The sequence below is a fragment of the Delphinapterus leucas genome, chromosome 15, assembly GCF_059928025.1.
Source record: "Delphinapterus leucas isolate spDelLeu-1000000601 "Yukka" chromosome 15, BTC_Dleu_Yukka2, whole genome shotgun sequence".
Lineage (NCBI taxonomy): Eukaryota > Metazoa > Chordata > Mammalia > Artiodactyla > Monodontidae > Delphinapterus > Delphinapterus leucas.
In genome coordinates, this window is record NC_143143.1 from 8,101,311 (window position 1) to 8,114,709 (window position 13,399).

A 13,399-nucleotide genomic window follows, 5' to 3' on the forward strand; every position below is an offset into this window, starting at 1 on the left:
CCCCCACTCCATGTAAAGGTGAGTGAACGGGGCCCAGGCACAGCCCGTGGGAGCAGAGCTCTTTGGTGTCCTCTCCTCCACGCCGCTCTCCCTTCTCCCCTGCTCACACGGAGGGGACCCAGTTGGGACACGCCCAGGGCAATGTCCTGGACCCGGGCCCAGGTGCCAGAGGAGGGACCGAGGCTCCAGGACAAATCCGCCCGTGGCTCACTGAGCAGCCCACCTGGGCTGGATGTGACCCTACTTTGATCATGAGCTGGCTCTCTGACAGGTGTCACCCGCAGGCAACGCATCTGTCGTTGAAGGCAGATCCCCACCAGACAGAGTGGGAGCCCCAAGCTAGCGCCCCAAACTCCCCTGGAAGGAGCATAGATGGGTCACACTGAGAAACCCATTGGGTTGAGCATCAGGGCCCAGGGGCTGCCCAGATGTTTCCAACCCATTGCTCAAGGCAGAAATGCTGCGTGTTTACAGCCGCACTGACCATCGACTAAAAAGAATGTGCAGATGTTTCCAGAGGTGACCTGTCGTGTCCGCTTTGGACGTGCTCCGCTCCCTCCCAGCCTGGGCCCCGTCACTCCATGTTAACCATTGTGCTCACAGAGCGTTTCTTCCAGGCCCCAAACACCCAGCCCGAGAGGCGGGAAGGCCCCTGTTCGTCTCTCAAATGCCCTGCCAAGGTCATTGGTCTTAATTCCCTCTCTCCTCCTCTGAGGAGAACCCTCTGGTTCCATTGGATGAAAAAGGCCAGTTTCTTATCTTAACGAAAGAGCCTCTAGCTTTTATGCACCAAGCCACGTGGGTACAAATGCCCGGCTGCCTGGCTCCCGCTTGGCCCGGCGTGTCTGTGCAGCTCAGGGAGCAGAAGCTGACGTGAGTTACAGCCCGAAGGAACAAGGGCCACCAGTCCAAGCACTTACATGGGCAGAGACCTGGCAGGCGACATTGTCACGTGGGCCTGGAGCCCCGTTGTCACAGCCCCGTCGAGGCCTCACCTGCTCAGCCCAGCCTCATGCCTCAGCCACTTTCCGAGCACCCACTGTGTCAGGTGTTGGGACGACCAAGAAACTCAGCCTTGCCTCCCACGAGATGGACCCACGCCCAGGCAGGTGCGGTCCCCCAAGAGCTCCACCAGCCTTGGAGCCGGGGCCTCAGTGCTCTGCCTGGGGCTGGCTGGCCCGCCCAGGGGGGTGGGGGTGAATGGGGCAGGAGCAGGTGGAGTGGTCCCACCCTAGATCCACTTACGAGTCTGAGTTAGGACCCTGCCCTGTTCGTTGCATCTGCTCTTGTGTTCCTATTTTGGGTCATTGAAGCAACTGCTGTAAACACGCACTTGGTGGTGGGGGAACCTGGGCTTTCCAGGGGCGGCCCTGACCCCCAAGGGACCCTGCGTCCTGAGCACCGGGCACTGCAGGGCTTCATCACACAGCACTGCTTCCCACGCCTCTGGCACTCACCCTCCCTCAGCTGCGGCTCCCCTGGGCCCCGTCATCGGTTCTGCATACGCAGCCTGGGTCTGCCAGACTCTGACCTCGGTGGAGGGTGCTCTCAGCACCCAAGCTCTGGGGCTGGTCCCTGCCAGCCGAGGAGACAGGTGCCCCATCCACTTAGCGCACTGTGTGTCTCATCACTTGTGAAACAGCAAAGCTGCAGCCCATGGCCAGGGAGGTCAGTAGGCTTCTTCCAAAATGTACGCACAATTATGAACCATTTTCTTTGTAAGAAAGTACTTAAACCCACACTAAAACGTTATTAACCTTCCCTCAGTAGCGGACTAATTGAAGACTCACCAATAGGATGATACTGTATTTTACCGTTGATTTTCCCCCCTCTTTTCCTTACGTTGTATTAGAGAGACATAGTTCTTCTTCCCAGCAAAATCCATTGATCCTCCTCAACCTAAACGTTTAAAGTTCAATTTAACATTTAGGGAGTAAAAGGTCTCCGAAGGGACTTGTAACCATTGATTTTGTGTCAGGGTTGAAGAGCTAAAGTTTAAAACACACCAATCCTCCTAGGTTATGAAAGCCTAGTATATATAGCCACATGGAACCATGCTTCTCTTACTGGAGTATTTTTTTTCCCCCTTCTGCAGAGGTAACGATAAAAGCACTTAAAGAGAAAATCCGAGAATATGAACAGACTCTGAAGAACCAAGCCGAGACCATAGCTCTCGAAAAGGAACAAAAGTTACAAAATGATTTTGCAGAAAAGGAGAGGTGAGCACGTGTTGGGATCTGCACGCACTGACGTGCTGACGTAACGTTTTACTTGTACACTTCACATCACGAGACAGTTTTTTTTAAATGGACCTGTGAAGTAAGCCCAGACTGGAAACCAAAATCCTAGGGGCTCTAAGGCACAATTTTGTTTGAAAAACAAAGGTGTCCCTTGTTCTGTAATTTGTGAGATTGTGAGATGACCTTGAGTGAAATGTACCAGTCTTTCCCTTTGGTGGGTGGTGTCAGGCATGTCAAAGGGCGTGTCTGTCGGGGCCACATGGTGCCGGGGCTTGAGCACAAAACGTGTGTGGTTGGCACGTAGGGGTGGTACCCGAGGTAAGATGAGAGGGGTGGGACCGTCCCCTGCTGTATGTCTTCTCTGGGAACCCAGGGCGATGCTGAGCTCCTGATACCTTCTTAAGTGAATTTTGATATTTAACATCTCTCTCTCTCTCTCTCTCTCTCTCACACACACACACACACACATCTTTTTTTTTTTTAATTTTTTTTGTCTCTTGCCTCGTTTCATTACCTCACAGTGCTTCATACACCAAGGAGTTAGTATCAGTAAGATATCTTAATGCACCATCCAAGGGCTGTGAGTGTTAGGTTTTCACGGGCCTGCTTCCCCCAAAACTTTGCCACAAATAATGAGTTGCTTTTTCACTTGTGTGATGACTTAATGAAAGTTAGATTTCTTATAAAAACCATAGGAGTGTCGAACTTACCAATTCAAACTGTGTTAAGTCAGGTCTCTCAGAACTCTGGTGAAGCTAAGGTTTAAAAATCTAAGCCTGTCATGAGGAAACGCGAGTCCATTAATGAGAGGCACTAAAAGTCTGGTTACAAGTTAAGAGGCAGGCCCCGCGGTGGGGTTTTGTGGGTGTTTCCCGTGGACTTGGAATGCAGCTGCTCGGACTTGCATGAGGCAGGCCCCGTGGAGATCTCGGGCATCACCAAGGCCTCTCTGGGCCACCGTTAAACTGGCTTCATTTAGAAAAGAAGAAGAATGCCCGCTACGCTCACCGCCAGGCCCTCTCGAGATGTTGTCTCAGCAAGTGCCCAGGATAGACCTGCGGAGCAGACCATCTCATTTTACAGATTAGGCACCTGCCCACACTCTCCCAGCGAGGTACCCAGAGGTGGGGGCAGAGCCTGACCCACCGCTATGGCCCTGACCTCCCTTTGCGCTCAGACTTGGCCTCCCAAAGCCCTCACTGCAGGACCAAAGCCAGTCCCTCGGGGCCAAGCCCAGATCTACAGGGGATGTCGCATCTACGCTGCTGGGAGAGCGGGGCTGGGTACAGCCCCTGGGAAGAAAGTGAGCCCCACAGAGTCGGGGTTCTGTGACCCAGCAGATGTGGGTTCTTGTCCCAGCAGATGTGGAACTGGCACTAAATATGTCTCCTAGGAAAGCACTTTGTGCCCAAAGAGATTTCTCACCATATTACTGATAATGGAGGGGAGGGGGGAATGCAAGCCATTGAAATGCCTTGCCAACAGGAAATGGGTGCGTAAAAATGTCCACCCCTAACAGGAACGTTATACAGCCATTATAAAATAATAGTTTTGTTGAACTTGCAATTATACCAGAAATGTATCCAGCATAATGCGAAGTGAAAAACGCGCGATACTGAATTATAGACAGCGTGATTACATCTGCAGAGAGCAAACTTATGCGTTACAAAAGTAGGGAAGTAAATTTCTATAGGAATTTAATATTATTAAGTTGATTTTTCAAACTAGGTAAAAGGATTGATTATATTAAAAGATGCAAATAACTGACCACTGGGGGTGGGGGATGAAGCTAGATCTTTTTTTTTTTTTTTGTGGTACGCGGGCCTCTCACTGTTGTGGCCTCTCCCGTTGCGGAGCACAGGCTCCGAAAGCGCAGGCTGAGCGGCCATGGCTCACGGGCCCAGCCGCTCCGCAGCATGTGGGATCTTCCCGGACCGGGGCACGAACCCGTGTCCCCTGCATCGGCAGGCGGACTCTCAACCACCGCGCCACCAGGGAAACCCGAAGCTAGATCTTTATCTCATTCTTTACACCAAAAAATTGAAACAGATTTGGATTTAAGTATTAATAATTAAATCATGTACATATTGGAAGAAAACGTGCGCATTTACTTTGTTTTTAATAATTTTGGAATCGAGAGATCTTTCTAAACATAAAAGTTATATAAATACAGCTGCCTAAAATTTCACACAGACTTTTGAAAACAAGTAACAGTGGACAACATTTTTAAACCATCAAAAATCTGGGAAGAAATATTTGCACCACATAAGAAAAAGGGCTAATTTTCTTTATAAACAAAGAACTCTTACAAATTAATAAGAAAAAAACCCAGCGCTGCAAAAAATGGGTAAAGGAGCTGAGCAGACAGTTCATACAAAGAGAAATCCTCAGCTTTACTCCAGAGTGAAACTAAGTTTAATTTTACCCAGTGTTGGCACAGCAGGACACTCTCGAATGCTGTTGGCAAGAGTTTAAACTGGTGAGGCTTTTTGTTGGAAAGTTTCTCAATATCTATCAGAACAACAAAAACAGTTGCACATACCCTTTCGCCACTGTAGTTCCTCTGTTAGAATTTTATCCAACAGATTCATTGTCAGAATTATGCACCAGTACCTATGATGATCATTGTGGAATTGTTTAGTAGAAAGGGGTGATAAACCATCTAAATGTCCATAGAGGCTTGGTTAAGTCAGTTGTTTAATAAGAATGAGGACGAACTATATATGCTGGGGTAGACCATTTCCACAGTACGGAGATAAGTGAAAAAGCTAGCTGCAGGATATCATGTGCGCTCAGATCCCTTTAGTATTAAAAGAAAAGGGCGGGGAGTGTTTATTACGCTATAATATATCACATCTGAGTTTATATTATGCTACAGTATGTTACATATCACATTGTATTTCTATACGTATAGAAAAATTCTAGGACTTCCCTGGTGGCGCAGTGGTTAAGAATCCACCTGCCAATGCAGGGAACACGGGTTCGAGCCCTGAGCCAGGAAGATCCCACATGCCGCGGAGCAACTAAGCCCGTGCGCCACAACTACCGAGCCTGCGCTCTAGAGCCCGCGAGCCACAGCCACTGAGCCCACGAGCCACAGCTACTGAAGCCCACGCACCTGGAGCCTGTGCTCCACAACAAAAGAAGCCACTGCAGTGAGAAGCCCGCACACCGCAACAAAGAGCTCTCCACAACTAGAAAAAGCCCGCACGCCCCAACAAAGACCCAACGCAGCCAAAAATAAAATAAATAAATAAATTTATTTAAAAAAAAGAAAGAAAAAACAATGAGGAAGCCCTTTATTGTATTAAAAAAAAAAAAGTAAAGAAAAATTCTAGAGAGCTACAAAAGAACTTTGAGGAGTGCCGGTGGAGCCCAAGGGAAAGGACATTTTACCTTCCATGCTCTTATAGTATTTGTGGTGGTGGTTTTTTTTTTTTTAACGCAGAGCATTTATTAGTTTTATAATTGAAATATGTGCAAGCGCAAGCAGTGCTTTTCCATAGATTTCCATAAATTTGGGTGCCTTTTTTAACTGTGCCATTTCTACTTTTCCGTATTCCCAGGTTTCTTCTTTATGAGAGCATGTGTTATATTCATATGATGTAAAAATAATAAACTTATTTTTAGAGATTTTTCTGCCGATGAGGAGGAAGGAATGCTATTTGTTGACCAGGGAATTCATTTGGAGATCATGGGAAATATAAATACGTGGAATGTGGCTGCAAACATTCCGCATGTCCCCATTAGGTATTAGAGTTGCATTTGCATTCCATTCCAAGAGAAACGGAACAGCTGTCGAATCTCTTCAGTACATCCTTTATTCCAACAAATTCCTTCATTGTGTCAGCAAAATGTAAATGTATCATTCTTCTTGGGCTAACTTCAGGAAACAATGAGTGCATCATGATGATTTTTCTTCCTTTTTTTTTTTTTTTTTTTTTTTTTAAATATCTGGCATTTCAAGAACAAGCTACATTTAGGATAACCTTCTAGATCAGTTGCCTCACGTCAAGTCCCACAGGAAATACACCTCCCCTCGTGTGATGTGCGGGTACAAAGTCTGGGTGTTAAAGAGCAAGGCATCAGGGCTCCTGGCATTACGAGTTGTAACCGGCCGCGAGCCTCTCACCAGCCGTGCGAAGATGGCTCATCGCCGTAGCTCCAGAACACACAAGATGTGTGAGTTGCTAAACAAGATGACCAATCTGGCTTCTTCCTCTTCCTTTTCAGAAAACTGCAGGAGACCCAGATGTCCACCACCTCAAAGCTGGAAGAAGCCGAACATAAAGTCCAGACTCTGCAAACAGGTGTGCTCTTCTGCCTGCCGGTCAAGCTGCTGCAGGCCGGGCTGACCTAGGGCAGGTTTGCGCCACCTCCCAGTCCCTCCAGGTCCCCTCTGACACCTGTCACCGCCGCCTCAGTGGTGAGCCTGGAGGAGGGAGGGAGCCTTCGCCCCAGCGTGCCTCAGACCTCCTCCTCCACAGCTCCCCACCTCGACTGCATGAGTCACCCACACTGAGTCGTTGAGGTGGGAGGCTCTGAATCCCATTTGCATCACTGCCACAAGCCATCCTTTCTTCCTGCTCTTTTTCCAACAAACAAGTCTAAATCACCAAACTGTCAAGGGCTGACATCTCATTTGGAACAATAATGAGGGCAAAAAAAAAGCCTGATTCCTACCCTGTGAAGTTAAGGAGAACAGTAATAGCAGACCTTTAAAACTTTAGATGCCAAAAAAGGTTATGCTTAAGTTTTTATCGCTTCTTTGAACTTCTTCCTGCCTTTTTTCTTTTTGTTCTGAAAGAGAAATGGCACTATATATTTAATTTAAATGTGGGGAAAAAAATCAGAAGACATCAGAGTCCAAGTTTTAAAAAAACACAAGTGACAGGGTGGGAGAAACTAATCATAACAAATTCACAGTCAAATAATATCCAAAGAATATAAAGCTCACCTACAAATCAAAAAAAAAATAGATAAACCGTCCAGGAGAGCAATGGGCTAAGGATGAAAACAGGCAGTTTGCGGAAGACACACACGCGGCCAATACACATACGAAAAAATGTTAATTTTGAACAGGCAGGGAAATGCTAATTAAATCAGTAAAAGATTGTTTTGCCTGTCAGACTGTCGAATTTTTTTTTTAATTGATAATTTACAATGTTGGTGAAAGTATAGGAAAATAGTCACACTCTTAGTATTGACGTGAATGTAAATCGACTCTTGGGAGGCCAGCTGAGTGAGATTTATCTGAAGTTGAAACATCCATGCTCTTTACCCAGCACCTTCCTTTCTAGGTGTCCTGACTCCCCGGGCATGTGGCAAGCCCTGTACAACAGCTAAGTTGTTACTGTCATTGCCAATGTCCCAGCATGGAGAGATTTCCATATGTCTGCTAAGGGCAAAGGGCAAATCTCAGAAGATTTTTGTATCATCCTATTTATGAAGGGGGAGGGGTGTGAAATATATATATACACACACACATACACTTAAATATATATGCAGTTAGGTATGGAAATATTTTTTAAATAGTGAAGTTTATTTAAAAGCAAGAAACTTACACAATAAACTAGTAACAGTGGTTATCTCAGAAGAGGCGCATGGGATGAGGTGAGGTGGCAGTGGAAGGGGATTTTTCTGTTCCATGCTGTGTATACTTTTGTAGTCTTTGCCTCCTTTGAAATGAGAATGTATTACATGTATACTTTTTCTTTCTGACTTAATGTGAACAATTAGTATATTATGGTTTTATGTCCTCTGCCTTTCAGCGCTGGAAAAAACTCGAACAGAATTATTTGACCTGAAAACCAAATATGATGAAGAAATTACCGCCAAGTAAGTCTCTGCCTGGCTCCCTCCATTGGCATGCATTTGGTCAGGTGTCACCCGATTTTGCTAATCCATGAAAGATTTCCCTGCTTCACCCTCCTGTTTATTGACTTTGCAAAGCGGTACGGGATTTCGAAGATGTTCGGCCTCTGAGCTGCTGTAAGGAACAGGGTGTCGTTCCCATGACTTGCTTGCATCAGTTTAAAACCCAAGATGTGACAGTAAGCTCTATCTGGTGCTCTCAGAACAAGCCTTCCAACTGAAACTTTTTTCCTTAATTATTGTGAAGCCTGGCCACCACTGTGCCTTTGTCTAAGAAAGTTTGAAAAAGAGTCAGTGTAGAGAAGATGTGATACTTGGGACATTTTGTGGAGCTTGGTCTGTGCCAGTAGCATCACCTTTTACCTGTGCCTTCACTCCCACACAGGTGTATTTGTTCAAATCCCACCTTATGGTGCTGGGCGTCCGAGTGCGGACACACCCAGAGGGGGAGTGTATCTTTGGGCAGGTGTATCACACAAGGGTCTTGTGGGGAGGAAATCAGTGATGCACTGCGGGTACGCTGTGGCTAGCCTACCCTCCATGCAGAACACCAGGAAGCACGAAATAATGTTGACTTAAATCAAGAAAGATGAAGGAGCAACAGATCATCCCCTGACAACACCAGGCTAGAGTCCGAACAACTTTTTCCTGTCCCACCTCCCCCAGAAACCCATGCGTCCCCAACGCCCACCCCACCCCAGCCCTGACAGCTGTGTCTCCAGTGAGAAGCACCTCCTGCTGTGCTCACACCGGGCCTCAGTGGGCGCTGGCGAGTGGGGAGGTGGCTCTGAGCAGCGTCGCCCTCCTCCCCGGCACCTGCTCCATGTGGGGCCCTGGTACTCGGCATCCCTCAGTCCCATCACCTTTGCCCTTGGCCTTTGAGGTCGCTGCTGGGCCAGCTGCTCTCAGGGCACGTTGAGGGGCAGGGGCAGTAGGGCAGCCCTTGACCTTTGCTCTGGGTTGTTTAGCAGCTCGAGATCTTGAGAGCCCAGCTACCCAGGTCTGGTGGTCAGAACCAATTTTGATCATGAGCAGAGATCTTCTGCGCAAAGACTAAAACATCCTGGTCCGTCTTGGCGACTCCAGCTGACTTGTTGGCATGTCTAATCCCGGGGGACCCCGGCAGATCACTGTCCCGTCTCGGTGTGCTGAAATGAGACTTCAGGTGGTACAGAAAGAGCCGGTTCTAAGGTCCCGTGACCGTTAACATTGCGCTTTGAAAACTGGTGGTTCTGGTATTAACGCTTCCGACCCCGGGCATCACTGTCAGTGGGCCGGCAGGCGCGCGTCTCCGCCCTCCCCTCTGAGCCCACAGCCTGAGAGTTCATCACCTCCCAAGGCGTACCCTCCGAGGCACCACGCCAGCTGCTGTCACCCTGGGGTTCCTCGGTGTCCGTGTGCGGGTTCCCTCTTCTGCCCGCGTGTCATCCTTGTTTTTCCACTATTTCCGCCTGGACTTTATTCTACTATGTAGGTTGTTTTTCTCAGTAAATTCGATTTTTTTAAATTATAATGTTTTAGTCTGATACATAGCTCTAGCCTGAAGTTTATAGCATTTCTTTTCTAAAAGACTTTGATCTGAAGTTGCTGTGCTAGTTCCCTGATTCATTCACTCTTATCCACCTCATCTTACTTGCTGACAAAATTCATGATGACTTTGGGGGTGATAAATTGGATTATTTCATTAGTTTCTGTTAATTAATTTTTGTTAAACCACACCTCTTTCTAAAAGGCATAGATACGTCCTGCATATCTACAGTCGACCAAAGTTGGCTTTATTATACCCTTAAAAAAAACTTTTGTGAACCCAACCTCTAAGCCCGTCTAAGCCCATGGTTTTCAAACTGGGTCACAATCGCGAAGTCACTTTAGCGAGTGGCGACTGGCTAGTTGGGTAATAAATAGAATATAAAACAAAATAATGGAATAGAATAGAAAATGTCATGGCTCGTGGCACACAGTAAAGTTAGGCATTGTTTTGTGACACTTTTAACTCGTGTGTAAATCTGAAAATACAGAGTTATTGAGCCACAGCATAAAATGTAGTTCTTCCTGTGGATCTCAGGCAAAAACCATTTCGAAAGCCGCTGCTCAGAGACTGTCACCAAAGCTCAACTTCCAGAAGCCAGTGTCTCCCGCCGTGTTCCCTGCGTGCACGGGGCGGGGGGGTGGGGGGAGGTGTACCTACTGCCTGGTGACACCAAGCATCTGTAGAGACTATTGGGAGTTGACAGCCAGGAATGCCGCCTGTCATATGATGGCTAAGTACTGGGCCCTGGCTGAGAGTCACAACTTCTTACTTCCTTCTTGGCCTTCTAAAAAGCCACACAGAAAATTTGTGTCCATGTAACTGGTTTGCCTGAGCGGTTGAGGCAGCAATGGCACCGAGAACAGCCGTCTAGGAACGACTTAACCTTCCCCAGCTCACGGCTGTAGGTCTTCTCTAGGGAGGGCACGTGGCGGCCAGGAGTGCCTGGGAGACAGAGAGAGGGAGGAGGGGACATCTTGTCCCTGTGCCCACCCTCTCCCTGCCTCACTGTGCTCGGGGCCAGGGTGATGCTTGGGGATGATTCCCGTCTCTCAGCCAGCAAAGAGCTCAGTCACCTGCTCCCAGGTCATCCTGCTTCCTGGGAGGGGTCAGAGGTGCCTTGAGATGTCGGGCTGATTTTCAGTCTTCAGTCTTGTCCTAAGTTACCATCTATAGATGCAGGGACCCTGGGCTGTTCCTAAGCCGCCAGCTCTGTCATCTGACAGGTAAGATCATTAAATCTCGGGTCACCTGTGTCAGCAGGGCTACCCAGGGGAGCACCAGAGGCCGGGCCTCCTGCCCCCAGACCTCTCCTTGAACTCTGAGCCCACCGGCCTTTGACGAGAAGCGGTGGTGGTGGACGGGGCTCGGGGAGAAATGTCTCTAGACTGCTTCCCGTCACATCAGTGTATCTTGAGTCCAGAAAGCTTCTTTTCCCTCCAAATCCAGATGAGTGAAAACCCACAGGTTACTTGCTCATTTTCACTGAACTGGAGTAAATGGAGAATGGAATAAAAAAGCATGGGGGTCAGTTGTTCTGTCACGTAAAATGCTTTGCCTCTGCGCTGTGGCTCTTGTTACCAACTGCTGACGGGGCCACGGGTGCTCTCGGGGTGTGTCCCCTCCTGTGATCATAGCAGGAGGTCCTTGTCCCCACGGACAGGCGGGGAGGCAGAGGTGTGGCGTGCACGTGGGCGCAGAGAGAGAGCGAGCCTCATGGGCACACCTCAGAGCCACTCGTCAGCGGCGCTAGCATTCCTGGAGGCCTCCTCGGGGAGGCTCGGTGGCGGGGTGCGGGGGAGAAAAGCTGTTGCGAGCCAGCGTGACCCCTGCTGTGATGGAGGGGACGTTAGTTAGCGCAGCACCTGTGCCGTCAGGGTGTCCACAGAAGACAGCCCACTCTAGCTAGGTCGGTCAGAAGAGAGTTTAACGTGGACACAGCGGGGACGAGGGAGACCAGCGGGGTCCGGGCGCCCTGAGCGAGCACTGGCCGGGCCTCACCCCACCTCCGTTTGGAGGGGCCACCTGGAGAGGAGCTGTGACCTCTGGGAGGCGATGGGGATCCCGGCAGCGCCAGCAACCCCTGACCTTACCCTCCTCCCCTCCCCGGCCAGGGGAGGGGCAGGGGGAGAGGGAGCTGGCGCCGGGGATGGCGGGTCTCCAGTGCGCACGACCCCACCCCGCTGGAGCCAAAGGAAAGGACTGGAGGAAGCCTTCCTGAAAGGGATGACCAGGGGTTTGAGGCCAAAGGAAGAGCCGTGGTGAGGCGTTGCTAGAGGCAAAGGAGGAGCGCCATCTGTGAAAACACCAGGCGGTGAGGCCGATATCTCCTGGAGGGCCAGCCCCAAGTTCCGGCGGGTGGATCTGCCAGGGCAGGTGGGCATGGTGGGCGCAGGGGCTGGACTGAGGCTCAGATGGGGATCGGCATTTCCCAAATAGATGGACGGCTACCACAGGGCAGCCTAGGGCCAAACCCTTACTGTAAATGGTTCCCAGAATAAGTAAGCCACAAAAAATGTAGAGAATGGCCTGAGATAATAATTGCTACTTTCTTTTAACTTCGGAGACAATCGCTTCGATCTTGGACATCCCACACGGAGCTGCCCCCTCCGCATTCCTCCCCCCTTTCATTTTCTGGGAAAGGTCTGTCACTTTACCATCTGCTTCCGGCCCGACTGACGTATACTGTCTTAGACTAGACAGCTTTTCATTAATACCTACGAATATGAGCCCCCCAGGGGCAAATCTCACAAATGGTCTTAAAACATTTCAAAACAGTGTTATCTTCTCCCTTCGAAAGGAGGGCTTTTAAAAAAATGTGTTGACAGAAAATGCAGGAAGGGGATGGGGGAGGCACTGTGGAAGGTGGGCTTTGAGTGGATTGCTGGGGTCCGCTGCTCACCCTCTGTGTGTCCCTGGATAAGCTAATTGACCTCCGTGACTCTCTTTTCTCGCCTGTACAATGGGCATAATAGTAGTCAGGACGCCGGGTGGCTGTGGAGAGTAATGAGGAGGTGTGTGTGCAGCGCCCAGCACGGTGACAGCTGTGGTCACTGTCACTAATGGCTGTAAGCTATTCTATTGTCAACGAGTAGAAGCTGTTCCCGACAAGCTTGCCCTGGGCTCGGGTGCGTGCTTTTCTGAAAGTAGACGGCCCTGAACGGCATCGTCTCCACAGGAGGTTGGAAGAGCCCACGTCACCTGTCCGTCGCTGGGGTGACCATCCCCGCCCCCACTTGGGACCGAAGCCTGCAGGTCAAAGGCAGCGAGGCCGTCGGGAGCCCCCGTTGACTGGGTGCAGCCCTCGGCCTGCGTCAGCTGGACCGGCCCGGCTGGCTGTGGCGGGTACAGCAGCAGGAAAGTTTTCCATGTGTAGGCTTGAAGCGAAATGTAATTAGCCTTTATGTGCAGAACAAGGCCTCATTGATGAATACAGCTGGTCTTTGTTTTGTCCTGTCATTGAGAGTGGGAGGTAAAGTGCTCTTCTTCATGTTTATTAATGCAAGGTCCCTTAGACAAATGGCAAGCACAGTTTACTATTTGTTGGAACATTGGGGGGCTTGCCAAAACAGTTGCTGTGGAAGAGGATTGCAGGGTTTCAGATTATAGCCATTTCTGGGTTAAATAAATGAATTATTTCTCAGCTTTTTTTTTTTTTTAAGTTAAAAACGTACGTCCTCCTCAGCTGGTCAGGCTGTGTACAGCTCTTCTGCCTTCTCTTAGCAAATAGAGATTTAGCACCCCACTTGACATTAAC

General features: G+C 49.3%; 1 protein-coding gene across 12 annotated transcripts in view; it reads left to right on the forward strand.

Moving 5' to 3' along the window:
- The window catches only part of CUX1 (cut like homeobox 1), a 383,965-nt gene that overhangs the window by 241,373 nt on the left and 129,193 nt on the right, over positions 1-13,399 (forward strand). For all 12 annotated transcript variants that reach the window (XM_089895747.1, XM_022587992.3, XM_022587997.3 and 9 more), the window contains 3 exons: positions 2,096-2,219; positions 6,474-6,550; positions 8,012-8,078. In XM_089895747.1, the coding sequence (XP_089751873.1) occupies positions 2,096-2,219; positions 6,474-6,550; positions 8,012-8,078 (268 nt within the window). The remainder of the gene's footprint in view (positions 1-2,095; positions 2,220-6,473; positions 6,551-8,011; positions 8,079-13,399) is intronic.